At 36.7% G+C, this 27,572-nt stretch overlaps 1 protein-coding gene and 1 non-coding gene across 2 annotated transcripts; both read left to right on the forward strand.

Annotated features, from left to right (window-relative positions):
* The first annotated feature begins 287 nt into the window (after positions 1 to 287).
* LOC112755334 (wax ester synthase/diacylglycerol acyltransferase 11) lies at positions 288 to 27,403 on the forward strand. Its single transcript, XM_025803356.3, has 7 exons — positions 288 to 624; positions 2,815 to 3,399; positions 25,042 to 25,111; positions 25,216 to 25,310; positions 25,531 to 25,740; positions 25,837 to 25,974; positions 27,081 to 27,403. The coding sequence occupies exons 1-7, from the start codon at positions 436 to 438 to the stop codon at positions 27,243 to 27,245; spliced, it is 1,452 nt and encodes a 483-aa protein (XP_025659141.1). The 5' UTR covers positions 288 to 435; the 3' UTR covers positions 27,246 to 27,403.
* On the forward strand, positions 13,776 to 13,880 carry LOC112761789 (small nucleolar RNA R71). The gene has a single exon (XR_003182166.1). It is a non-coding gene; the product is annotated as a small nucleolar RNA R71 (small nucleolar RNA).
* Positions 27,404 to 27,572: the final 169 nt, after the last annotated feature.

Genomic DNA, 27,572 nt, shown 5'->3' on the forward strand with positions numbered 1-27,572 from the left:
CAAAAATTATTAATAGAGTTACTAAAAAATAAATATGATTAATTTATAATTTTTAAAATATTAATTTAATTAAAAAATTTAAAAATAAATTTAAAAAATATTTTATTTTTTAGAGACTAATTTAATTATTAATCTAATGATAACTACGGCCTGGAGAATGACAACCGACAAGAATGCATGGGAAATTAGAAAAACGTGATTGAAAAGCAACTAACAACGGTTAAATAAACATTAAAAGAAGAATTGAGTACATATATCTATTAATTATGTTGATTAACCATCTTCCCCTGCTTCACACGCACTGGGTCCTGACGAGGGTAGAAAAGTCTTAACATTTTTTTTTCTAATGCAATAAAACCTCAATGATTGTTCATTGTTAATTTGTTGGGCACTCATCTCTCTGTGCAAAAGAGAAGGGGAAGAAGCGAGCTAAAGATGGCATCATCATCATCAGGAGGAGGAGGCGGCGAACCGATGAGTCCGGTGTCGAGGTTGTTCCATTCGCCGAAGTTCAACTGCTATGTGATGGCCGTAATAGGGTGCAAAACAAGCGTGAATCCTCAAGTAATTAAAGAAGGATTGCGTGAAACAATTCTTAAGCATCCAAGGTTCACCAGCAAGCTCGTAAGTCATTCTCTATTTCTTCTATCTTACTATAAAAATACTATTTATACACTAAAATCAGTCACGAATGTATTTATGTTTAAATATATGTGTGATTTAATTTATTTTCAATGTATATTTATATTCTAGTATGTATTTTATATTCTGGTAACTGACTTTAGTAGCTAATTTTAGTGTACACACAGTGTAATTTATCTTACTACTGTTTCATCATTCTAAATCTATGCTTATATGAGTAATGCCAAACCCTTTTTTTTTATTTAAAAGAAAAAAACTCAAAGAAATGCCATTATTGTTGAAAAATATATAGTTATGGCTCATTTTTTTTTTGTTTAAACGGAATAAAAAAAAAACAACAGAACTAGGAAATTATTAGTTAGGATAAGGAAACTTCTCTAGCATTATCACAAAAAAAAATTGTTTTAATTCTCTTGGGTTTAGGGTGATCAACAAAAATTAGATTCTAAAGTGGATTTGAAACTTTTCTTTGACATTCAATCGACTATTCTATTGGGTAAAACTAGTTTGTCAGCTATTTTTTTTTGTTGTCTATGATATTCTTCAATCTCACAAGTCAAGAACTAATTTATTGTAAATCAAAACTTCATTTAAAAATTTATCGCTAATTAATAAATTACTGCATACACAAGATAGAATTTAAACCCTACCAACAATTCTTTCTTAACACTTCTATATGCTTCTAACTAAGAAGAGGGTGGGATGCTTCTCGTTTCTAATGGGTGTGAAACACCCGGCCCAGTTCAAAATTTGGTCCCCTTAAAATATATTTTGTTGAATTTTTTGTTGAGTTTGAATTATATTATAATAAGGTAAATTTAATTTCGTGATTTTATCTAACAATTACTAATAAAGTATTATTTTTATTTTTAACGTTTAAGATAAATCTTAATTTAATTTTTAAAGTTTTAAACGTTCTATTTCTATCTTAAAAAATTTTAAACGAATTTAACATTGTCTTATCATTTAATTTGACACGAATAGTTAATAAAATAAGTGATGTGGATATTAATAATATTATTATTGTTAATTCATATTTTTTTCCGTGTGTTAGATAAACATAATCAAAATATTCGTATAATATCTCGTCTTGATTTTTTTTTTATAGAAAAGAGTCAAAATACCACAAATTCTAATAATCAATTATCAATATTCCAAAATCTAAAAAAAAACTTTATATTAGTAATTATTGGTAAGTTAATTTTACTTACATACTAAAATCAAATGTTATTGACTCTTTAATATACTAATTATTCATGTCAAATTTAATAGTAAGACAATATTAAATTTGTTTAACATTTTTTAAAACTGAAATAGAGTCTTTGAAATTTAAATAAAATATTTAAAATGTTATATAGACAAAATTAAGCCTGACTCAAATGTTAAAAGTTAAAACAATATTTTTTTCTATAATTAAATATATATTTTATTTTATATAAAAATTAATAATAAAATATTATATTTTTATACTTCAATTAATAATTTATATTTTTAAAATAAATTTAATAAAATATTAAAATTTATTTCAGGTCGGACAAAACCTGGCCTGATCATGAGAAAAACTAAAAATACGTGGGTGGTGATGTTTAAAATTTTTAAAAATATTAATAAAAATATATATTTTTTTAAATTTTAATTTTAAATTTTAATTATTTTATATTTATTTATATACATAAAATTAATTCTGCCAATTCAACTAATAACTTATCAATTGAAGACCGCTTTAATTATTGATTTAGTTTTAACAACTATGCTCTTATTGCCTTCATAAGATGGAATAACCAAATTACTTAGAAAAAATATGAGGAACTAATCGAATATTTGTACAATGAAAATTTAGAGAATATTAGAGATATAACTATTAGTGTTATCTTTTTTAACAGCTGAAGTATTTGGGATGAATAGTATCATGATATGGTATTAAAGTTTTAGATCCAAAAAATCAAAAGTTTTATTTTTGGTGAAGTCGAGAATCAGTTTAAGATTTTGAAAAAATGTTTATTATTTCTAATTCTCGAATGGTTAATTTAGATAAGTATGTTTAGTATCAATAAAAACGTGATACAACATTTATGTTCCCTCAGCGAAAACTAGGCCATTATTTTCACTAGTGAATTAGTAGGCGCGTTTTCTAAAAGATTCATATATAGCTTTAATTTTCAATGTTGTCAGGTTAAGAAGGGAGGGAAAACTAGATGGATCTCAACCACAATCGACTTAGACAGCCACATCATAGTTCCAGAAATCAATTCATCAGAAATAAAATTTTCAGATAGATTCGTTGAAGACTACATAGCAAACTGCACAAAAACACCACTGAACATTACAAAGCCACTCTGGGAACTTCACCTGCTCAACATCAAAACCTCAGATGCAGATTCCGTTGGGGTTTTGCGGATGCACCATTCAATGGGCGATTGTGTTTCCCTCATGTCACTTCTTATTGCCAGCACTCGTAAATCCAGTGATCCTAATGCATTGCCAACGGTGCCAGCGGCAACAATAAAGGAGGAGGAGAAACAGAAGAGAGGTTTCTTGATGGTGTTGTTTGGGCCGTTGATGGCGCTGTGGTGGGGTTTGGTGCTGATGTGGCACACTTTTGTGGACTTGATGATGTTTGTTTTGACTGTTTTGTTTCTTAAGGACACGTGGACTTCCTTGAAAGGTGCACCTGGGGTGGAGCTTAATACCAAGCGCTACGTGCATCGGATAGTTAGTATGGATGATATCAAGCTTCTCAAGAAGGAAATGAATTCGGTAACTGAATTCTTCACCCACGCATTCATGAATTTATATATTTAAACAAAAATGAGCCAAAAATAAGTAACTAAATCAGTTATTTACTTATAAATACATTTGTCATTTTGTTTATTTTTAATATTTATTTTATATTTTATTATATATTTTATATTAATAATTAATTTGATAGTTAATTTTTTATGTTTAAAAAATATAATTGATTTAAATGACACATTATTAATTTAAGATTAATTGAATAAATAAGTTATTAAAAATTTCAAGATGAATTTTGTTTTGAGGCTTAACCAGGACCAGGATAATTTGGGCTTAAATGTGAGGTTCAGATGCTTTTAAGTGAAAGATTTGACGTTTTCTCCTGTAAGAGATAAAACCGTCCGAGTTCCTCATGAGGAGGTTGGGGGTGGTACCTACAAGAGATTTCGATACTTAAGTTAGCAAAGATTTTAGACAAATTTTTAGTTGATTAGAGTTTGAAGAATACTTGAGCGTGTTAGAGTATTTATAAGTGTAGAGGTATAATTAATAACAAAGTTGTAAGAACCGAACCAGTCAATAAACCGATGAGACGAATGGTTCATTAGTTTAATAGTTCGACCGAAATTCAACCGGAGTTCAATCGGTTTAGTTAAATATTAAATAAAATTATTACAAATTTAATATATAATTTTAAATATTGAATTCAATAATTTTTAAGTCAAAAAAATTTTAATATAAAAATAATTTTAGAGAGATAAACACTGTGGATACAAATTTTTTTTAATGCATAAATATAATTTCCTTCTACAATAAAATCAGAAGCATTAACACTGGATACATTAAGGGCTTGTTTGGGTGCCATTTTTAAAAAAGGTCTTTTTTAAATGATATTATTTTAAAAGATCTTTTACAAAAGTAAAAGTGATTTTATATTTGGATATCTCATGTAAAAAGATCTTTTTATCTATTAATTACGTTTGGATAAAATAAGATAAAAGTACTTTTTTGTTCATTTATTATATATATATATATATATTTTTTTTTTTCTAGTACTTTTACTTTTACTATTAGAAATTAGCCAAACACACTAAAAAAAATAAAAAGATCTTTTTTTATTAAAAAAACGATCTTTTTTATTGGTTTAATGGCGCGCCCAAACAATCACTAAGATGCTCAATAAAAATTTTGGAATAATGCATTCATAGTAATTAACACAAGATTCCTCTATTATTTAGATGCAAATGGTACCAATCAAAATAAAAAAAAATCCTCTAAACTATATTCTCAACAATTACCTAATTCTAGAAATTTTCACTATATACCAAGAGTGACTCTATGTCGCCAGAAAGAACACAACATATAGAAAAATTAACAAAAGGAAGAATATGCAAATCAATGCAGGAACATGTCTGCAATAACATTGGCAGAAAATTAACAAAATCAGTTGTTTAATATTATTAACTCATCAGCAATAACATTGGCAGAAAATAGCAACTCAGAGTAATAAAAAATTGAATTAGTATCAAATCTTTTAGAAAAAGTCAAGACTTTCATATTGTTAAACATCTTAAACCTATCTTGTTTCACTTTAACTCCTTTGTTACTCTTACTAATTTACTATTATATTAACAACCAACAACAAACATCACAAATCTGATTATTAATTTTATTTTATCAGCAATCAAATGAACAATATCACAAAATCAGATTACATAATTATTTTAGTTTAACCTATAATTTTAGAAATAAAATAAATAAATTCATAAAAAGGGAGAAAAAATTGGTAAAGAACAGAGTGAAGCAAGCAGAACCATAGCAAAGAGGTGAGCAGAACGGCGACGTAACTTGAAGAAGCAAGCAGAACTGAAGAAACAAGCGTAGTGGAGAACATCGAGGTGAGCAGAACGGCGACGTCACTTGAAAAAGCAAGCAAAACCGAAGAAGCAAGCGCGGTGGAGAATGGAGAGGCGAGTAGAGGCAACGGCGAAGCAGCCCTTCGCAGCGGCGACGCCAACAGCTCCAAACATGCCTTCGTGTGTCCCCGCAGGCGGCGACAGCTGGTAGTCACTGTCGGTGTCGACTGTGGTAGGGATGGTGGAGAAGGTTCTGCTAATTGGAGGAAAAGAAAATTAGGGATTTAGGGTTGAGGGAGAGAGGCATGGTGACTGGTGGTGAGTGACTTCATTTACGTTAGGGCTGGGTAGTGTGTTTTTTTTTTTTTTTTCGTCAAAACGACGCCGTTTTGGACATTATTAAAAAACCTAAGCCTAAAGAAACCCGGCCAGTTCAGCCGATTCACCAGTTAACCGTCGGTTCGACCAACTTTTTTATCAGTTTTTGGTAAAGCGGTTCTAAGGGTCAACCGGACTAACCAGATGACCGATTCTTGGTTAACCTGACCAGTCTAGTGCAGTTTTCAGAACATTGGTTAATAACTACCTTTTGAGTAGTCCCACCTTTAGTGATGGGTTGGTTACTTTTTTTGGTAGGGAGGTTGTTGAGATCTCCTTTCTAGATGAATATGAAAGATAGTATTAGTTAGTTACTTATTTCGATAAGTAGGGTTGAGCCCATATCGTCGTGCCTGAGTTCTATGAGGTTGTCTAGGCCTTAACAATACTTGTATAGTGTTGATTGGGCTTTACCTCTTTTGGGCCTTTATAGGTTGTGAGCCAGGGTATGAACAGTGTCCCTGCTTGAGTCTGATCTTCTTAGATCGGGTTCAAGCATTTCTAAGTCGGTCTTGATCTCTTGTAGCCTTTGTTCCCTCACGTCAGGTATACCGTCCTCCTTGGAGTTAGGTCGGGTACTCAACGTATTTTTTGAATCTAAACATTGCGTCTTTTCGTAACTATTTGCGCGCTTTTTCAGTTATCTTGGTAACCGTGCATGTCATTAAATGAGGAGTGAGATTACTTTTTTGCCCCTAGTGGCTATATAAACGTAATCCTTTCTCTCTTTCTTCTTTTTCGCTTCATCTTCTGCAATTTTACTTCATCTTTCTCAATTTTCCATCTCATTCACTGTGGTTCTTTTCTGTCGCTCTTCTTCCAAGATCTCTATCTTGGATTTCTGCTTCGAAGTTTTGTTGCATACTGTTGAGACGTTTGGGATCATCCATTTATTTTGTTGTTGTGCTCCTTCTCCTTGTTTTCTGTTCATCTTTGAGGGTGGTTTTTCTTTCTTTTATGGCCATGGTTGGATAATGTTTCTTGGTGGGTGAAAACCTTGGGGCTCTTTGAAAACACTATGTCGATGCTTTTGTGAGGAATGTGGTTTCTATAAATATGGCTTCGTGTAGAATTTTTTTTTTTTGCTTGCTGTCATTGCAATGATCTTTTGGCACTTTAGCGTTGTTGTGAGAATTTATAATATTTCTAGATTCTAGGTTTGTGTTGAATTCTGAGGCCTTTATTTTCCCCTTAAATGATGCCATTTTCATCCTAAGTAATGGTGTCATTTTGCGTTCTAGTAGAGTGGGTTGAATTCTTCATCCCTGTTTTACCTGGGAATTTCGGACCCACGTCCAATTTCTTGAGTAGAATTTGACTTCTTTAAATATTTGGTGTTCTTGTTCCCGACTTGTAGCTCGTGAGTTTTTGTGGTGACATAGCTTTATTTTTCTTTTTTGAAGGTATTATCCTTTATATCTCGTTCGGTAGCTTTCAGCATGTCATCTAAAGTTCTTCCTAGTTTAGATTGGGTAAATATTACGGTCTTTTCTATTTCCCCCATAGTTGACAATGATTATGTAGAAAAATTTTGTTTTCAGCATAGGATTTGTAATACTCAAGAGAACGAGAGGAAGTATGAGCTAGTAGCTCCTGATCTTGAGGATAGAATATGCTTCCCCTGATTTAGTAACTCAGAAAGCCATTTTCTTTTCATGTATGCCTGTTTGTTTACTAGGCTGGAGGTAACATTTCTATTTACCGATTTTGAGACCGAGATTCTTCGTATTTGTAAGGTTGCTTGGTGCACGAAATTGTGATCATCAATAATGGCGCCAAAGACTTGGAGCTCTCAAACGTGAATCACACTTTGTTACAATTCCGCACAACTAGTGCACTGGGTCGTCCAAATAATACCTTACGTGAGTAAGGGTCGATCCCACGGAGACTGTCGGCTTGAAGCAAGCTATGGTCATCTTGTAAATCTCAGTCAGGCAGATTTAAATGGTTATGGAGGATTGATAATTAAAGATAAATAAAACATAAAATAAAGATAGAGATAGAGATACTTATGTAATTCATTGGTAGGAATTTCAGATAAGCGTATGAAGATGCTTTGTTCCTCCTGAACCTCTGCTTTCCTATTGCCTTCTTCCAATCATTCATACTCCTTTCCATGGCAAGATTTATGTTGGGCATCACCGTTGTCAATGGCTACTTCCCGTCCTCTCAGTGAAAATGTTCTACGCACGCTGTCACCGCACGGCTAATCATCTGTCGGTTCTCGATCATGTTGGAATAGGATCCATTGATCCTTTTGCGTCTGTCACACGCCCAACACTCGCGAGTTTGAAGCTCGTCACAGTCATTCCTTTCCAGATCCTACTCAGAATATCACAGACAAGGTTTAGACGTTCCGGATCTCAGGAATGGCCGCCAATAATTCTAGCCTATACCACGAAGGTTCTAATATTAGATTAGAAACCCAAGAGATACACATTCAAGCTTGTTTGCATGTAGAACGGAAGTGGTTGTCAGACACGCGTTCATAGGTGAGAATGGTGATGAGTGTCACATAATCATCACATTCATCATGTTCTTGTGTGCGAATGAATATCTTAGAGAAGAAGTAGGCGTGAATTGAATAGAAAAACAGTAGTACTTTGCATTAATTCATGAAGAACAGCAGAGCTCCACACCTTAATCTATGGTGTGTAGAAACTCCACCGTTGAAAATATAAAAGTGATAATGGTGGTCATTGGCTTCGGCCCCAGAGAGGGAATCCGAAGAACCAAGATGAAAATACAATAGTAAAAGGTCCTATTTATAGAGAACTAGTAGCCTAGGGTTTACAGAAATAAGTAATTAATGCAGAAATCTTCTTCCGGGCCCATTTGGTGTGTGCTTGGGCTGAGCATTGAAGCTTTCACATGTAGAGACTTTTCTTGGAGTTTAACTCCAGCTTTTGTGCCAGTTTGGGCGTTTAACTCCAGCTTTTGTGCCAGTCTGGCGTTTTGACGCCAGAATTCTTAAGCTGACTTGGAACGCCATTTTGGGCCATCAAATCTTGGACAAAGTATAGACTATTATATATTGCTGGAAAGCCCATGATGTATACTTTCTAACGCAATTGAGAGCGTGCCAATTGGGCTTCTGTAGCTCCAGAAAATCCACTTCGAGTGCAGGAAGGTCAGAATCCAACAGCATCTGCAGTCCTTTTTCAGCCTCTGAATTAGATTTTTGCTAAGGTCCCTCAATTTCAGCCAGAAAATACCTGAAATCACAGAAAAACACACAAACTCATAGTAAAGTCCAGAAATGTGATTTTTATTTAAAAACTAATAAAAACTAACTAAAACATACTAAAAACATACTAAAAACAATGCCAAAAAGCGTATAAATTATCCGCTCATTACAACACCAAACTTAAATTGTTACTTGTCCCGAAGCAACTGAAAATCATATAGGATAAAAAAGAATAGAATGTACAATGAATTCCAAAAACATCTATGAAGATCAGTATTAATTAGATGAGCGGGGCTTTTAGCTTTTTGCTTCTGAACAGTTTTGGCATCTCACTTTATCCCTTGAAGTTCAGAATGATTGGCATCTATAGGAACTCAGAATCCAGATAGTGTTATTGATTCTCCTAGTTAAGTATGTTGATTCTTGAACAAAGCTACTTTATGAGTCTTGGCCGTGACCCTAAGTATTTTGTTTTCCAGTATTACCACCGGATACATAAATGCCACAGACACATGACTGGGTGAACCTTTTCAGATTGTGACTCAGCTTTGCTGAAGTCCCCAGTGAGAGGTGTCCAGGGTTCTTAAGCACACTCTTTTTGCTTTGAACCACGACTTTAACCGCTCAGTCTCAAGTTTTCACTTGACACCTTCACGCCACAAGCACATGGTTAGGGACAGCTTGGTTTAGCCGCTTAGGCCAGGAATTTATTCCTGTGGGCCCTCCTATCCACTGATGCTCAAAGTCTTGGATCCTTTTTATTTTACCCTTGCCTTTTGGTTTAAAGGGCTATTGACTTTTTCTGCTTGCTTTTTCTTTTTCTTTCTTTCTCTTTTTTTTCTTTTTTTTCGCATTTTTTTTCATTCATTTTTTTTCGCATATATATATTTTTTCTGCAAGCTTTTCACTGCTTTTTCTTGCTTCAAGAATCAATTTTATGATTTTTCAGATTATCAAATAATATTTCTCCTTTTCCATCATTCTTTCAAGAGCCAACAATTTTAACATTTATGAATCAACAAATTCAAAAAATATGCACTGTTCAAACATTCATTTAGAAAAATAATAGTATTGCCACCACATCAAAATAACTAAACTGTTTTAAAATTTGAAATTCATGCACTTCTTTTTCTTTTTCAATTAAAAACATTTTTCATTTAAGAAAGGTGATGGATTCATTTTCATATCTTCAAGGCATAGACACTAAGACACTAATGATCATGTAATAAAGACACAAACATAGATAAACATAAAGCATAATTTTCGAAAAACAGAAAATAAAGAACAAGGAGATTAAAGAACGGGTCCACCTTAGTGATGGCGGCTTGTTCTTCCTCTTGAAGATCTAATGGAGTGCTTGAGCTCCTCAATGTCTCTTCCTTGCCTTTGTTGCTCCTCTCTCATGACTCTTTGGTCTTCTCTAATTTCATGGAGGAGGATAGAATGCTCTTGGTGCTCCACCCTTAGTTGTCCCATGTTGGAACTTAATTCTCCTAGGGAGGTGTTGATTTGCTCCCAATAGTTTTGTGGAGAAAAATGCATCCCTTGAGGCATCTCAGGAATTTCATGATGAGGAATTTTCTCATGTTCGTGGTGAGGTTCTCTTATTTGCTTCATCCTTTTCTTAGTGATGGGCTTATCCTCATCAATGAGGATGTCTTCCTCTATGTCAATTACAGCTGAATTGCAGAGGTGACAAATGAGGTGAGGGAAGGCTAACCTTGCCAAGGTAGAGGGCTTGTCCGCCACCTTGTAGAGTTCTTGGGAGATAACTTCATGAACTTCTACTTCCTCCCTAATCATGATGCTATGGATCATGATAGCCCCGTCTATAGTAACTTCAGACCGGTTGCTAGTGGGAATGATTGAGCGTTGGATGAACTCCAGCCATCCCCTAGCCACGAGCTTGAGGTCATGCCTTCTTAGTTGAACCAGCTTCCCTCTTGAATCACTCTTCTGTTGAGCGCCTTCTTCACAGATGTCTATGAGGATTTGGTCCAACCTTTGATCAAAGTTGACCCTTCTAGTGTAGGGGTGTGCATCTCCTTGCATCATGGGCAAGTTGAATGCCAACCTTACATTCTTTGGACTAAAATCTAAGCATTTTCCCTGAACCCTTGTAAGCCAATTCTTTGGGTCCGGGTTCACACTTTGATCATGGTTCTTGGTGATCCATGCATTGGCATAGAACTCTTGAACCATTAAGATTCTGACTTGTTGAATGGGGTTGGTGAGAACTTCCCAACCTCTTCTTCGAATCTCATGTCGGATCTCCGGATATTCACCCTTTTTGAGTTTGAAAGGGACCTCGGGGATCACCTTCTTCTTGGCCACAATTTCATAGAAGTGGTCTTGATGCACCCTTGAGATGAATCTCTCTATCTCCCATGACTCGGAGGTGGAAGCTTTTGCCTTCCCTTTCCTCTTTCTAGAGGTTTCTCCGGCCTTAGGTGCCATAAATGGTTATGAAAAAACAAAAAGCAACGCTTTTAGCATACCAAACTTAGAAGGTTTGCTCGTCCTCGAGCAAAAGAAGAAAGAAGACAGTAGAAGAAGAAGAAATAGAGGAGATGGAGGGGGTTTAGTGTTTCGGCCAAGGGGGAGAAGTAGTGTGTATGTTGTGTGAAAATGAAGGAGTGAAGATGGGTTTATATAGGAGTGGAGAGGGGGGTATGGTTCGGCCATTATGGGTGGGTTTGGGTGAGAAAGTGGATTGAATTTGAATGGTGAGGTAGGTGGGATTTTATGAAGGATGGATGTGAGTGGTGAAGAGAATGGTGGGATTTGATAGGTGAGGGGTTTTTGGGAAAGAGGTATTGAGGTGATTGGTGAATGGGTGAAGAAGAGAGAGAGAGGTGGGGTAGGTGGAGATCCTGTGGGGTCCACAGATCCTGAGGTGTCAAGGATATCTCATCCCTGCACCAAGTGGCGTGCAAAAATGTCCCTTTTTGCCAATCCTGGCGTTAAACGCCAGTTTACTGTCCATTTCTGGTGTTTAACGCCAACTTCTTACCCATTCCTGGCGTTAAACGCCATTCTGGTGCCCATTTCTGGCGTTAAACGCCCAGAATGGTGCCAGACTGGGCGTTTAACGCCCATTCTGCTACCCTTACTGCCGTTTAAACGCCAGTAAGTTTCTCCTCCAGGGTATTCTGTTTTTAATACTGTTTTTCCTTCTGTTTTTGCTTTTTCAATTGTTTTTTTTTTTACTTCACATGATCATCAACATACAGGAAACATAAAATAACAAAAGAAAATAGAAATTTAACAAAGATAATTAAAGATTGGGTTGCCTCCCAACAAGCGCTTCTTTAATGTCAATAGCATGACAGTGGGCTCTCATGGAGCCTCACAGATGTTCAGAGCAATGTTGAAACCTCCAAACACCAAAATTAGAGTTTAACTGTGGGGGCTTTGTCTGACTCTGTATTTAGAGAAGCTCTTCATGCTTCCGCTCTATGGTTACAGAAGGATATCCTTGAGCTTTAAACACAAGGGAGTCTTCATTCACTTGAATGATCAATTCTCCTCTGTCAACATCAATCACAGCTTTTGTTGTGGCTAGGAAGGATCTGCCAAGGATGATGGATTCATCCATACACTTCCCAGTCTCTAGGATTATGAAATCAGCAAGGATGTAGTGGCCTTCAACCTTTACCAAGACATCCTCTACAAGTCCATAAGCCTGTTTCTTTGAACTGTCTACCATCTCCATTAAGATTCTTGCAGCTTGTACCTCAATGATCCCTAGCTTCTCTATTACAGAGAGAGGCATGAGGTTTATGCTTGACCCTAGGTCACACAGAGCCTTTTCAAAGGTCATGGTGCCTATGGTACAAGGTATTGAGAACTTTCCAAGATCTTGTCTCTTCAGAGGTAATTCCTGCCTAGTCAAGTCATCCAGTTCTTTAGTGAGCAATGGAGGTTCATTCTCCCAAGTCTCATTACCAAATAACTTGGCGTTTAGCTTCATAATTGCTCCAAGGTACTTAGCAACTTGCTCTTCAGTAACATCTTCATCCTCTTCAGAGGAAGAATACTCATCAGAGCTCATGAATGGCAGGAGTAAATTCAATGGAATCTCTATGGTCTCAGTGTGAGCCTCAGATTCCCATGGTTCCTCATGAGGGAATTCCATGGAGGCCAGTGGACGTCCATTGAGGTCTTCCTCAGTGGATATCACTGCCTCTTCCTCCTCTCCAGGTTCGGCCATGTGAGACGTGTTTATGGCCTTGCACTCTCTCTTTGGATTCTCTGTATTGCTTGGGAGAATACTATGAGGGAGTTCAGTAATTTTCTTACTCAGCTGACCCACTTATGCCTCCAAATTTCTAATGGAGGACCTTGTTTCAGTCATGAAACTTTGAGTGGTTTTAATTAGATCAGAGACTATAGTTGCTAAGTCAGAGTGGCTCTGCTTAGAATCCTCTGTCTGTTGCTGAGAAGATTATGGAAAAGGCTTGCTATTGCTAAACCTGTTTCTTCCACCATTACTGTTGTTGAAACCTTGTTGAGGTCTCTGTTGATCCTTCCATGAGAGATTTAGATGATTTCTCCATGAAGGATTGTAAGTGTTTCCATAGGAATCTCCCATGTAATTCACCTCTTTCATTGCTGGGTTCTCAGGATCATAAGCTTCTTCAAATGAAGCTTCTTTGGTACTGCCTGTTGCTGCTTGCATTCCAGACAGACTCTGAGAAATCATATTGACTTGTTGAGTCAATATTTTGTTCTGAGCCAGTATGGCATTCAGAGTATCAATCTCAAGAACTCCTTTCTTCTGATTTGTCCCATTATTCACAGGATTCCTTTCAGAGGTGTACATGAATTGGTTATTTGCAACCATTTCAATGAGTTCCTGAGCTTCTGCAGGCGTCTTCTTCATATGAAGAGATCCTCCAGCAGAGCTGTCCAATGACATTTTGGACAGTTCAGACAGACCATCATAGAAGATACCTATGATGCTCCATTCTGAAAGCATGTCAGAAGGGGCACCTTCTGATCAATTGCTTGTATCTTTCCCAAGCTTCATAGAGGGATTCACCTTCCTTCTGTCTGAATGTTTGGACTTCCACTCTAAGCTTACTCAATTTTTGAGGTGGAAAGAACTTGGCCAAGAAGGCATTAACTAGCTTTTCCCAAGAGTTCAGGCTTTCTTTAGGTTGTGAGTCCAACCATGTCCTAGCTCTGTCTCTTACAGCAAAAGGGAAGAGCATAAGTCTGTAGACCTCAAGACCAACCCCATTGGTCTTGACAGTGTCACAGATTTGCAAGAATTCAGCTAAGAACTGATGAGGATCTTCCAATGGAAGTCCATGAAACTTACAATTCTGTTGCATTAGAGAAACTAATTGAGGCTTAAACTCAAAGTTGTTTGCTCCAATGGCAGGGATTGAGATGCTTCTCCTATAGAAGTTGGGAGTAGGTGCAGTAAAGTCACCAAGCACCTTCCTTGTATTGTTGGCTGCCATGGCTTCTTTCTCCTTGAAGAGCTCTGTTAGGCCCTGTAGAGAGAGTTGTGCTTTAGCTTCTCTTAGCTTTCTCTTCAAGGTCCTTTCAGGTTCAGGATCAGCTTTAACAAGGATGCCTTTGTCTTTGCTCTTGCTCATATGAAAGAGAAGAGAACAAGAAAGTATGGAATTCTCTATGTTACAGTATAGAGATTCCTTGAGGTGTCAGAGAAAAAGAAGAATAGAAGGAGAAGGTAGATAGAAGAGAATTCGAACTTGTCAAGAAGGATAGAGTTCGAATTGCACCTTGAGGAGGAGTGTTAGTCCCTTAAATAAAAGGATGTGAGAAGAGGGGAAGAATTTTCGAAATTAAAGTAAAAGATTTTTAAAATAATAAAAAGAAATTTGAAAATTTGATTGAGATTTTCGAAAATTAAGATTGGGAAAGAAATTAAGTGATTTTGAAAAAGATTTTGAAATTAGAAATTAAAAGGATATGATTGAAAATTAATTTTGAAAAAGATGTGATTGAAAAGATATGATTGAGAAGATATGATTGAAAATCAAATTAAAAAAAAGTTTTAAAATTAAAGTTGATTACTTGACTAACAAGAAATTAAAAGATATGATTCTAAGCTTTAAAATTTGATCATTTCTTAATAGGCAAGTAACAACTAGAAAATTTTGAATTAAATTACTAATTGTAGCAAGGATTTTCGAAAATAGTAATAAATAAAAAAAATTGAAAAGAAATTGATTTTGAAAAGATATGATTGAAAAGATATGATTTGAAAAAGATTTGATTTTGAAAAATTATGAAGATTTGAAAAAAAAATTTGAATTAAAAATAAAATCTTCCCTCTAGTGTCCTCCTGGCGTTAAACGCCCAGAATGGTATCCATTCTGGCGTTTAACGCCCAAAATGCTACCTTTTTGGGCATTAAACGCCCAGCCAGGTACTCTGGCTGGCGTTTAAACGCTAGTTTTCCTTTTTCACAGGGCATTTTGAACGCCCAGCTTTTTCTGTTTAATTCTTCTGTTGAATGTTCTGAATCTTCAATTCTCTGTATTATTGACTTGAAAAGACACAATTTTGAAAATATTTTTGAATTTTTAATGATGAGAAACAATAAAAAATGCAACTAAGATCAAATAAATAATGAGATGCAAGACACCAAACTTAAAAATTAGACACTAGACTCAAACAAGAGACATAAAAATATTTTTGATTTTATGATTTTATAAATTTTTTTTGTGACTTTTCGAAAATTATATGAAAAAGAGAATAAAGAGATTCAAAACTTTTAATAAGAATTCCAGGAATCATGCAATGTTAGTCTAAAGCTTTAGTCTAAAAAGATTCGACATGGCTAGCCAAGCTTCAGCAGGACATTACATTCAGCAGCTAAATTGATGAGAATCAATCAGCTTTTGTGATGACAAGAACATCACCTTGAAACTCTAGAATTCATTCTTAAAAATTCTGAAAAAAAATAAAAAGAAAAGTACCTAATCTAAGCAACAAGATGAACCGTCAGTTGTCCAAACTCGAACAATCCCCGGCAACGGCGCCAAAAACTTGGTGTACGAAATTGTGATCATCAACAATGGCGCCAAAGAATTGGAGCTCTCAAACGTGAATCACACTTTGTCACAATTCCGCACAACTAACCAGCAAGTGAACTGGGTCGTCCAAGTAATACCTTACGTGAGTAAGGGTCGATCCCACAGAGACTGTCGGCTTGAAGCAAGCTATGGTCATCTTGTAAATCTCAGTCAGGCAGATTTAAATGGTTATGGAGGATTGATAATTAAAGATAAATAAAACATAAAATAAAGATAGAGATAGAGATACTTATGTAATTCATTGGTAGGAATTTCAGATAAGCGTATGAAGATGCTTTGTTCCTCCTGAACCTCTGCTTTTCTATTGCCTTCTTCCAATCATTCATACTCCTTTCCATGGCAAGCTTTATGTTGGGCATCACCGTTGTCAATGGCTACTTTCCGTCCTTTCAGTGAAAATGTTCTACGCACGCTGTCACCGCACGGCTAATCATCTGTCGGTTCTCGATCATGTTGGAATAGGATCCATTGATCCTTTTGCGTCTGTCACACGCCCAACACTCGCGAGTTTGAAGCTCGTCACAGTCATCCCTTCCCAGATCCTACTTAGAATACCACAGACAAGGTTTAGACATTTCAGATCTCAGGAATGGCCGCCAATAATTCTAGCCTATACCATGAAGGTTCTAATCTTAGATTAGAAACTCAAGAGATACACATTCAAGCTTGTTTGCATGTAGAACGGAAGTGGTTGTCAGACACACGTTCATAGGCGAGAATGGTGATGAGTGTCACATAATCATCACATTCATCATGTTCTTGGGTGCGAATGAATATCTTAGAGAAGAAGTAGGCATGAATTGAATAGAAAAACAGTAGTACTTTGCATTAATTCATGAAGAACAGCAGAGCTCCACACCTTAATCTATGGTGTGTAGAAACTCCACCGTTGAAAATACAAAAGTGATAATGGTGGTCATTGGCTTCGGCCCCAGAGAGGGAACCTGAAGAACCAAGATGAAAATACAATAGTAAAAGGTCCTATTTATAGAGAACTAGTAGCCTAGGGTTTACAGAAATAAGTAATTAATGCAGAAATCTTCTTCCGGGCCCACTTGGTGTGTGCTTGGGCTGAGCATTGAAGCTTTCACATGTAGAGACTTTTCTTGGAGTTAAACGCTAGCTTTTGTGCCAGTTTGGGCGTTTAACTCCAGCTTTTGTGCCAGTTCTGGCGTTTTGACGCCAAAATTCTTAAGCTGACTTGGAACGCCGGTTTGGGCCATCAAATCTTGGACAAAGTATGAACTATTATATATTGCTGGAAAGCCCATGATGTCTACTTTCTAACACAATTAAGAGCGCGCCAATTGGGCTTCTGTAGCTCCAGAAAATCCACTTCGAGTGCAGGGAGGTCAGAATCCAACAGCATATGCAGTCCTTTTTCAGCCTCTGAATCAGATTTTTGCTCAGGTCCCTCAATTTCAGCCAGAAAATACCTGAAATCACAGAAAAACACACAAACTCATAGTAATGTCCACAAATGTGATTTTTATTTAAAAACTAATAAAAACATAATAAAAACTAACTAAAACATACTAAAAACATACTAAAAACAATGCCAAAAAGCGTATAAATTATCCGCTCATCATTGCTCATTCTCGGCTCCACCCAAACTCATGGGGCTTTATGAAGGTTTGTCAATTGATAAGCTGAGAGCTTGATCTTTCTCTTTCTTCCAAGATCTTCTTTTATCTTTTCTAGCTTACTAAACCTTTCAACTCTAACAAAAAAGCATCGGTTTTCTTTTCGAGTTATTTAAGGAAGGATAGTTTTTTCCACTTTTGATGAGTCTTTTCATGATTTTAAGAACTATTTCTTTAAGGTCCAACCTGTAGAGGGTGTTCGACCTTTTTTCTTTAATGAGAGGGATGAACTTGTTTTTTTTTTTTTTTTGTATTGGGAAGAGGCGTTCAATGTTGTTAAGTATAACCTTGAGGATCTGGATGAGGTAGAAGAGTGTGTAGTAACCCTGTTTCCGGAATGTTGAGGCTGAGCTCCTCATCTCGACACAAAAAAAAATTTAATAAGCAAGCCGAGCAATGTTCCTACGGAACTAGGTAGCTAGCTTTTCATTTGTGAACATATGTCTGAATTATGTAACTTGAGTCTCTTTTCTTGCTTTTGTTTTTCTATAACAAAAATGACCAATGGTTCAGACGTTTTACAGAGAGTTCAATAGGCGAAGAAGAATGTTGCTGCTTGGGCTATCTAATTGAAAGAGGCTAGTAAGTCAGGCGAAACTTCTTCTCCTTCTAAGTCAGATTCGTCTACTTCTCAATAGGCCAGAATTGTCCTTCCTTCTCCTCCACCTTTGAACACGAAGCCTCTATCTCGAACTATTCCTCCCATGCCTCCTTTCTTCGACCTGCGTTCTTGGAAACGAAAAACCCCATTTTTTGAATTTGGCAGCGTTCACGATAAGAGTTTTAACACCATTGCCTTTTGTGAGGAGCATATCCTTCATTATGGATGATGTCTCTCTTAAAAAACACTTAGAGGTACTCGTCCTGGAAGGTATTCGGACTGAAGGAGTGTGTTCAACCCTCTTAAAGCAATTAGTGGAAACTCTGCTTGGCTCTATCCAGAGAGAGTTGATCGACCTTCATGTTGAGGTCACTTCTCTTCGGGAGGCCAAGTCGGAATTGGAAGCTGTGAAAAGGGCTCTTACTTCCAACCTTTTGAAACTTCGCGAGAGGGTGAAGCAGTCTGAGGCGGCTTGTGCTATAGCCGAGGGATTGCAGAAGAAGGCCGATGAGAGTTATACTCGTGTTTGGGGAGAAGTTAGATTTGAAGGAAGAACTTACCAGGCTGTAGGAGGAGCATGGGTACTTGGAGGAATCGGTGGCTCTGGAGATGGATGAGATGGTTGAAAATATGAAGGCTCAATTTCAGGTTTTTGCACACGAGGTCGACCTTACTCTCATTGATCCCGATAAGGCTGTGGTTGACAGGAAGATTATTTCTTTTGAGACTAAGATTGTCCCTTCCGAGGACTTGAAATCCTATGGTGCCCGAGTTGGTGAAACTCTTATGGACACCTCAACTCCCACTGCCGAAACTCTTCCTTCCTCTTCCGTTCGAGTTGACGAAGCAACCCATATGGTTACTGTTGAATAGGATCCTTCCTTCTCTTAGTTTCATTTAGAACTCTTTTGTATTTGATGGCTCGGACCATGGGTCTTTTGAACACTTTATTTTGTAATAGCCATAGTTTTTTTATGCTATTTTGCCCTGGTTTGAGCTTTTTAAAACTTTTCACACTAATTTTTATGGTGTTATAAATGTTTATAGTTTTAATTTGCATAGTAGTAGTTTTGTTTGCTTTCTAGATAATAGACATTTTAAAGATATTATCTTTCCTGCAAACCTTTTTCTCCATAACTCAGTTGTTTTGAATTATTTTTAGTTGTTCCAAGTACGTGATATTGGTAGTTTTCGTTACTTATGAAAAAAATTTTACAAGTTATTTTGCTAACCCTCATTTCAGCTCATTTTGGTCGAGTTGTTCTATGAGGTCGGATAACTTGTTTTGTGAGGGTATACACTTATTTACCCTAAAAAATTTTATAAGGTCTGGTAATGAGTTGTTCTCCGAATCTAGAGACTTAATAAGGCTAATACCGATTTTGGGAGGTCAGTTATGTTTGTTTTATCAAGTTACTTTTGCGATTCGTTTTAGGCTTGCCTCTTTTACTAACTTGTTTTTGTATGAGTAGTTTAGTGAGGTCAGACCACGATCTGCTTATATAACTTCTTACACCAATTTGGATATTGTTGCTTCATCTTGCCAACCATCTAGGTTGGACAATGATTTTCACGCTTTATCGAGCTTAAATTGGTGTGTATAGTAGAACAATCAATCATAGAAAATGAAATAAATGATGAATTATTATTATTAATGAAAATGATTTACAGATGCTGTTTGCTATTAAGAGCTTTCGTGTCTTAACTCCTAGTTCTTGCTATGATGCCTCGTTAAAATCCCTTTAAAAAAATTCTTTCCAAAAAAAAACCATGAAGTTGGGAAAAAAAGTACACCAGGGAGTAAGGTTCACTTTCTAGCTATAGTATCTCTTCATGTTGCATGCGTGCCACGACCTATGAAGCTCGTTCTTTTGTAGGTTAGATACCTTTTAGTAATCTTTTTCTAAGACTTCAATGATCTTGTAAGGTCCTTTCCACTTTGAAGCCAACTTTTCTTAGCCCGATTTTGTACCCCGATGTCATTCCTGATTAGTACGAGGTCATTTGTGGCGAAGTTTCTTCTGATGACTTTCTTGTTGTACCCTGTAGACATCATTTGTTTCAATGCTTCCTCCCTTATCCGAGCTTGCTCCAAGATTTCTAGGAGGAGTTTGAGTTCTTTCTTTTGAGCTTTGATATTTTCCACTTCATTGTTGAATCTTACTCTTGGGATTTCTTCATTGACCTCTGCAAAGATCGTAGCTTCTATGCCATAAGCAAGTCGAAACAGAGATTCTCCTGTTGTAGAATAAGGAGTTGTCCGATATTCCCATAGAACTTTGGGGAGCTCCTCAGTCCATGCTCCTTTTGCATCTTGTAGTCTTCATTTGATCCCAGTCAATATGACTTTGTTTGCAACTTCTGCTTGTCCATTGACTTAAGGGTGCTCTACTTATGTGAATTGATGTTTAATCTTAAGGCTTGCCACCAAACTTCTGAAGGTCGAGTCAGTGAAATGAGTACCATTGTCAGTGGTGATGGGGAACAGGATTCAATCGGGTGATAATATTTTTGTAGAGGAATTTTCGACTTCTTTGAGCTGTAATGGAGGCCAAAAGTTCTGTTTCTATTAACTTAGTAAAGTAGTTAATCCTTACTATGAGGTATTTCACCTAGCCGGGTGCTTGAAGAAACGATCCGAGCAAATCCATACCTCATTTTGCGAAAGGCCATGGTGAAGTGACGCTGAAGTGGTGGTGCCACATGTAAATTGGCATGCATTTGACAGGGTGGACACTTCTTGATGAAGTCGGTCGCTTTCCTTTGTAAGGTCAGCCAATAAAAATCAGCTCGTAACACCTTCTTAACTAGTGACCTTGCTCTTAGATGATTTTCACATATGCCACTATGGATTTCCTTTTGGACCTCTTCAATCTTGGAGGTCGGCACGCACTTTAGTAAAGGTGTAGATACTCTTCTTCTATAGAAGACATTGTGAACTAGTGTATAACTCTGTGCTTCCCTTATAAGTCTCATTGCTTCCCTTTTTTTTTAGGGAGAATATCGAATTTGAGATATTCGATAATGAGAGCCATCCAACCCAGGTTCAGATTGGAGATTGTTAGTGCATCCGACTTGTTGACTTCTTTGAAAACTGATGGTGTGTGGAGAGTTTCCTAGATTAGACTATTGTTATTGTCCCTTGGCTTGGTGTTGCCCATTTTGGAGAGGCCATCTGCTGAGCTCCTGAGTTATATGTTTATCTTTTACTTCCTGGAATTGGGCCAGCTATTCTAATACTTTCTCTAATTACCTCTTCATGTTAGGATCTTTGGCTTGATAATCCCCATTTATCTGAGAGGTTATCACTTGAAAATCACTAAAAATTGTGATTTTGATGCCCCGACTTCTTTGGCTAGCCTTAACCTACCGAGCATGGCTTCATATTCAGCTTGGTTGTTAAAAGCTGAAAACTCGAATTTTAATGAGAGCTCTACTCGAGTCCCTTTTTTATTCTCAAGAATGATTCCTGCTTCACTACCAATTTTATTCGATGATCCATATACTTATAGGTGTCAGGCTATAGAGCTTTTTTGTGGTTCACTTGTGTATTCAGCTAAAAAGTCGGCTAGATATTGTGATTTGATGTCTGTACAAAATTCATACTTTAGGTCAAATTCGGACAATTCCATAGCCCGTTGTAATATCCGCCTACAATATCTGTCTTTTAGAGGATATGCTTCATGGGTTGGTTAGTTCAGACTCTAATGGTATGGGATTGGAAGTAAGGTCGGAGTCTTGTGGATGCTAGAATGAGGGCATAAGCAAATTTTTCTATCTTTTGATAGTTCAATTCTTCCCCCTATAATGCCTTACTCGTAAAGTAGACAGGTCATTGTCCCTCCTTATCTTCTTGTACGAGGGTAGAGGCTATGGCCTTGTCTGCTATAGCTAGGTACAATACGAGCTCTTCCTTTTCTTCAGGCCGGGTAAGGATAGGTAGTTGGTTCAAGAAATTTTTGAAGTCTTGAAAAGCTTATTCATATTCTTGAATCCACTGAAATTGATACCCATTCTTGAGGATTGAAAACAAGGGTAGGGATTTCAAGGTCGACCCTACATTTGTCTCGGTTGGCTTCAATGCCTCTTTGGGTGAGCATAAATTCTAGGAACTTCCCATCTTCCAGTGTAAAGATACACTTTATGGGGTTTAATCTCATCCCATGCTGCCTTATCGTGTTAAACACTACTGTAAGATTGAACAGCAGATTGGTTCTTATTTTGTCTTTACAAGCATATTGTCCACGAAGACCTCCATCAACTTCTCGAGGGCATCACCACATAGCTGTAGTTTGCCCTATGAGTGATGAAAGATGTCATCTCCTAATCCGGCTTGTACATTAGGATTATATCTTAAGTACGCATCCATGAAAGATTGGTATATATAACCTGAAGATGAATCCACCAGAGCATCAATGATGGGAAGATGATAAGGATCCTTGGGACAAACCTTATTGAGGTCGATATAGTCGACACACATCCTTCATTTTTCATTCTATTTCTTCACAAGTACTACATTAGCGAGCCATAACAGGTATTTTACCTTCCTTATGAACCCGGCTTCTAATAGCGTCTAGACTTTCTCTTCTACAATTTTTGCTCTTTCAAGACTAAGCTTTTGTCATTTCTGCTGAACAGGTCGTGAGCCCGGATAAACAGCAAGCTTATGGCTCATAAGGTTGGGATGGATTCTGGGCATGTCAAAGGCTTTTCAGGCGAAGAGGTCGAAATTGTTCCGTAGGATCTTAACGAGTTTCTCTTTTAACTACTTCTCTATATTAGCCCCTACGTTTGTTGTCTTCTCGACCTCATCCCGAATTTGGACCTCCTCGTTCTTTCCTTTAGGTTAGGGTCTCAATTCCTCCCGAACTCTGACACCGCCGAGTTCTACGGTGTTGACCTCTTTTTCATGTATACCCTCGTAGGTTTAAGCTTTCATTATAGCACCTTCTTGCCAGTTTATGGTCTCCTCTCACAGTGACTATTTCCTTAGGAGTGGAAAACTTCATGCCAAGGTGGAGGGTGGAGACTACAGCTGTAAGTCGGTTTAGTGTTATCCAACCTATTAGGGCGTTGTAAGTCGATGCTACGTCAATCAGTGTAGTCTATGCTCAAGGTCCTTGATTTTGTGCTCTTACTAATGGTGGTATATAGAGAGATAAAGCCTAGAAGTCGGATAGGCGTGTCTCCTAGACCAAAGAGAGTGTCTGGGTATTTTCTCAATTTTTTTTCTTCTAATCCCAGCTTGTCAAAAATAGTTTTAAACAGGATGTCAGCCGAAATTCATTGATCTACCAAGCTTTTGTGAAGGTTTGCATTGGCGAGTAACATCGTGATTATGATAGGATCGTCGTGTCCAGGTGCTATCTCTTGGTGATCCTCTTTTGTAAAGGTAATGGCGGGCAGATCAAACGTTTTAGCTTTCTCGCCGACCTGATAGACTTCTTTCAAATGTCTTTTACGGGAGGATTTTGTTACTCCTCCTCCTGTAAATCTTCCAGCAATTATGTGGATATGTCTCTCACGAGTTTGTTGTAGTCTATCTCGCCGATTCCAATCTTCTTCATCTCTTTTTCTCTTACCCTGGTCATCCAATCTTTCAACTAAATACCTATCCAACCGACGATCTCTAGCCAATTCTTTTTATATAGCAATAATTAGTGGAATGGTCATAGATTTTGTGGTATTAGCAGTATTCTAACCGACTTTTACCTTTTTTGTTTTTAATCGGTCTGAGAGGTTGAATCTTTTCTGTGTAGCAGATCTTTCTATAGACATCGACAAGGAAAACTCATAATGGGATATAGTTGTCTTTAGCCAATGTTCTGTCGTAGAGGTCCATGTCCGGACTTTTAAAGTTTCTGAGAATTCTATCCCGCATGATTTCCTCTATAAATGGATTTTCACCTCCTAAAGGTGTTTTTTTCCCAATCAATGCGGGGTCTCCTACTCCTGAGGTCGGATTCTAGCTTCAAGATTTTTTCTTCTAATTCCCTTTGTCGTCGTACCTCCCTTCTCAGGGCTCTTTCGGATCTTCGTTGTCGCTCTAGCTCCTACTCGAGTTGTTCCAATGGACCTTGATGTCCGTGAATGAGTCCCATAATTTCTGTAGGATGTCTTGACCCGGATCCTTCAGATCGATGAATTTCTGAGCTTATCCTATGTTCTTTTAGGTTTGATTCATGTGTGTCTCTGGCAAATCCTTTTCCTTTATCAATTCCAGGAGGTATGACTAACGCTTGTTCTTATTATATTGCTCTTCTTCTCAGGCTTCAGAATCGGAAGTCATGTGTCCATCTTCTCGAATGTCGTTCGCCATCGTACGGTATTAATTATCAGGTCCTCGGCATCGACGCCAATGTTCCAAAGCTTACCTAGAACCAGGATGATTTGGACCTGAATGTGAAGTCCAGACGCCTTTAGGTGAAAGATCCGATGTCTTCTCCTGCAGGAATGGAGCTGTCCGAGTTCCTCATGAGGAGGTTGGGGGTGGTACCTACAAAGGATTCCGATACTTAAGTTAGCAAGGATTTTAGACATGTTTTTAGTAGATTGGCATTCGAAAAATAACTGAGTGTCAGAGTATTTATAATTGTAGAGGTGGAGCCAATAACCATCTTTTGAGTAATTCCACATTTAATTGTGGGTTGGTTACTTCCTTTTGGTAAGGAGATTGTTGAGATCTCATTTTTAGATGAATAGCAGAGATAATAGGAGTTAGTTACTTATTTAGATAAGTAGGTTTAAGTCTATGTCGTCATGTCCAACCTCTATGAGATTGTATAGACCTGAACAATACTTGTATAAGGTTGATTGTGAGTTCTTATAAATTATGGGCCAGGTATGAACAAATTTATAGATTTTTGTTGGAATCAACTTAATAAGTGTTTTTTTTTTTTTTTTTTTGACTCATTTCGATTAGTAGACCGTCAATGATGTTCTGTTGGGAATAACACAAGCTGGTATCACTCGCTACTTGAATCGACAGGAATTCGGTAAGTGTGTTCTTTTGGTTCTTTAGATTACCAAAAATTAAAGTTTCACATGAAATAGAAAATGGCTAGATTTGTTACCAACATTATTTTGCTATAATCTGTAGGTGCTAATGCAAAGAAGGGGTCAAGTAGTGTCCTGAAGAAAATTCGGCTTAGATCAGCCATTCTTGTTAACCTCCGACCAATCGGTGGAATCCAGGTGAATTTTGTTATCAAATTAACATAAATAGATTTGTAGGTGTGCTATGATATATTCTCCAATAAGATTAGTAATTTGTGGCTGATTTTTAGTGTATGTATAGATTTTTTAAGTCATGTTTGTTTGATCAGCAAGATTGAGCGTTTTGTTTTGTGTTGTAAAAGTAAGTTGCAAGTTGTAAATAACCATGGATTGGTGGAACATTAATTACGTTACTCAGGATGTAGCAGATATGATGGCTGAAAAATCCAAAGTAAGATGGGGAAATTTGATTGGATACATCATGCTCCCTTTCTCCATTGCTACACAACAAGATCCATTGGAGCATATTCGCCAAGCAAAGGCTACCATTGACCGCAAGAAACACTCATTGGAAGCCGTTAGCACCTACGCTTGTGCCAAATTAGTACTCAGTTTATTTGGGGTTAAGGTACGTCACGATAACAAGACATATATATTGGTGGTATTGAGTTTCGAGCAGTAATTAATATATTCTCATAAAATATTTGGTTGGGTATATATATAGGTGGCGGCTTTCATAATACGAAGAGTTCTGCTGAATACAACGTTGGCATTCTCAAACATGCCAGGGCCGGTGGAGGAAGTTAGTTTCTATGGTCATCCTGTGGCATACATTGCTCCTAGTGTATATGGACACCCACAGGTATGTAATTTGCTTCGAAAGAAATCATCACAGTTTTTTGAACCAAATTAGTTACTTCTTCTAGTTAGTAGAATCCAGATAACATTATTTTAAAAAAAGCTCAATTTGCGCGTGATGAGCATAACTGGCAATAACTGATTCTGTTAATTCAGTTTACATGCGAAACAGAATTGGTTGCTTGTGTGCTAAGTAATAGCTTCACTAGTTGATGATAATCTGTGTCTGTGATTAGCTTCATTAATTAATAAGAATTCGTCAACACTTTTGATTCGAGTTGTCCCTTCTATTAAGTTTGAGTTTGGATAGACCTTTTTAAACGAGAATTTATTTGATTTCTTTGTTAAGCAATAGCTAGTTAGTCAAGTATTAAGCAAGTTTCTGTCTCCTCAATAATCTTGGATTTAAGTTAGAAGCAAATAACTTGCTTTGAAACAAGTCATCATAATTTTTCGAGTTAATATTCAATTTGGTCCCTAAACTTACATGAGTCTCAATTTAGTTCTTAAAATTTCAATTGCCTCTATTTAATTCCCAAACTTTATAAACGTGCCTCACATTAGTCACTGAGACGATTTTCAGTACAAAAACATTAATGGAGCGCTGATATAGACCGTCAGATGTCACGTTGAAACTTGTAAAATGATGCAGTTTTGGTTTTGACATTCAAATAGCTCATAAACGGCGTCGTATCATTTATTTTGTTAGGTAAAATTTCAATAAACACCACTTACGATATTGTTTTTGGGTTATTTGAGTGCCAAAATTAAAACGACATCATTTTACAAAGTTTAGTATAACATCCGACTGTCCACAACAGTGTTCCGTTAATGTTTGTAGGTTGAAAATTGTTTCAAGGACTAACATGAGTTATGTTCGCAAAGTTTAGAGACTAAATAAAGGCAATTGAAATTTTAGGGACTAAATTGAAACTTACATGTAAATTCAGGGACTAAATTAAGTATTATCTCTAATTTTTCAAACCAAATTAGTTACTTCCGATACAATTTTTTTTTAAAGATCAAAATAAAATAGGAGTTTTTCCTTTGATTATTTATAGGCAGAGACCATTGAATCATTCCACTCATCAGTTGGGATTTGTTTTGCAGGCCCTGACTATGCATTTCCAAAGTTATGCAAATAAGATGATAATTTCTCTATCAGTGGATCCAAGTGTAATTCCAGATCCTTATCTCCTTTGTGATGATTTCGAAGAATCACTCAAACTCATGCGTGATGTTGTTCAGAAGAAGCCCGTTGAAGATGCAGTCTGACAACAAATACTTCAATTATCAGCATTTGAGAAAGCTTATATTTGTTTAAGTAATTTCATTTATTATTCAATTATTCTGAATTTGATTTATTACACACACACAAATAAATCATAGGTGCAAGACATAGAGTTTATACAAAAACAATTGCAAACTAAAAACAAGCAATCACCAAGTCCAAATCATATAACAAGCAATCCATAAGTATTATTGTCGCTGGTAGGACCATTATAATTCAAGAATATGTGTACACAAAAAATAGGCAAAATTGTGATTGGGAACATTTTAGACCAACCATACAGATCAGCAATAAAAACTACCTTGTATTCC

This window comes from Arachis hypogaea, chromosome 16 (assembly GCF_003086295.3).
Source record: "Arachis hypogaea cultivar Tifrunner chromosome 16, arahy.Tifrunner.gnm2.J5K5, whole genome shotgun sequence".
NCBI classification, from domain to species: Eukaryota; Viridiplantae; Streptophyta; class Magnoliopsida; order Fabales; family Fabaceae; genus Arachis; species Arachis hypogaea.

Coding starts and splice junctions, on each gene's coding strand:
- LOC112755334 (XM_025803356.3), top strand. CDS start 436: ATGGCATCATCATCATCAGGAGGAGGAGGCGGCGAACCGATGAGTCCG. Junction 3,400..25,041: donor TCAAGAAGGAAATGAATTCG/GTAACTGAATTC, acceptor TTCGATTAGTAG/ACCGTCAATGATGTTCTGTT. Junction 25,741..25,836: donor TCAGTTTATTTGGGGTTAAG/GTACGTCACGAT, acceptor GTATATATATAG/GTGGCGGCTTTCATAATACG.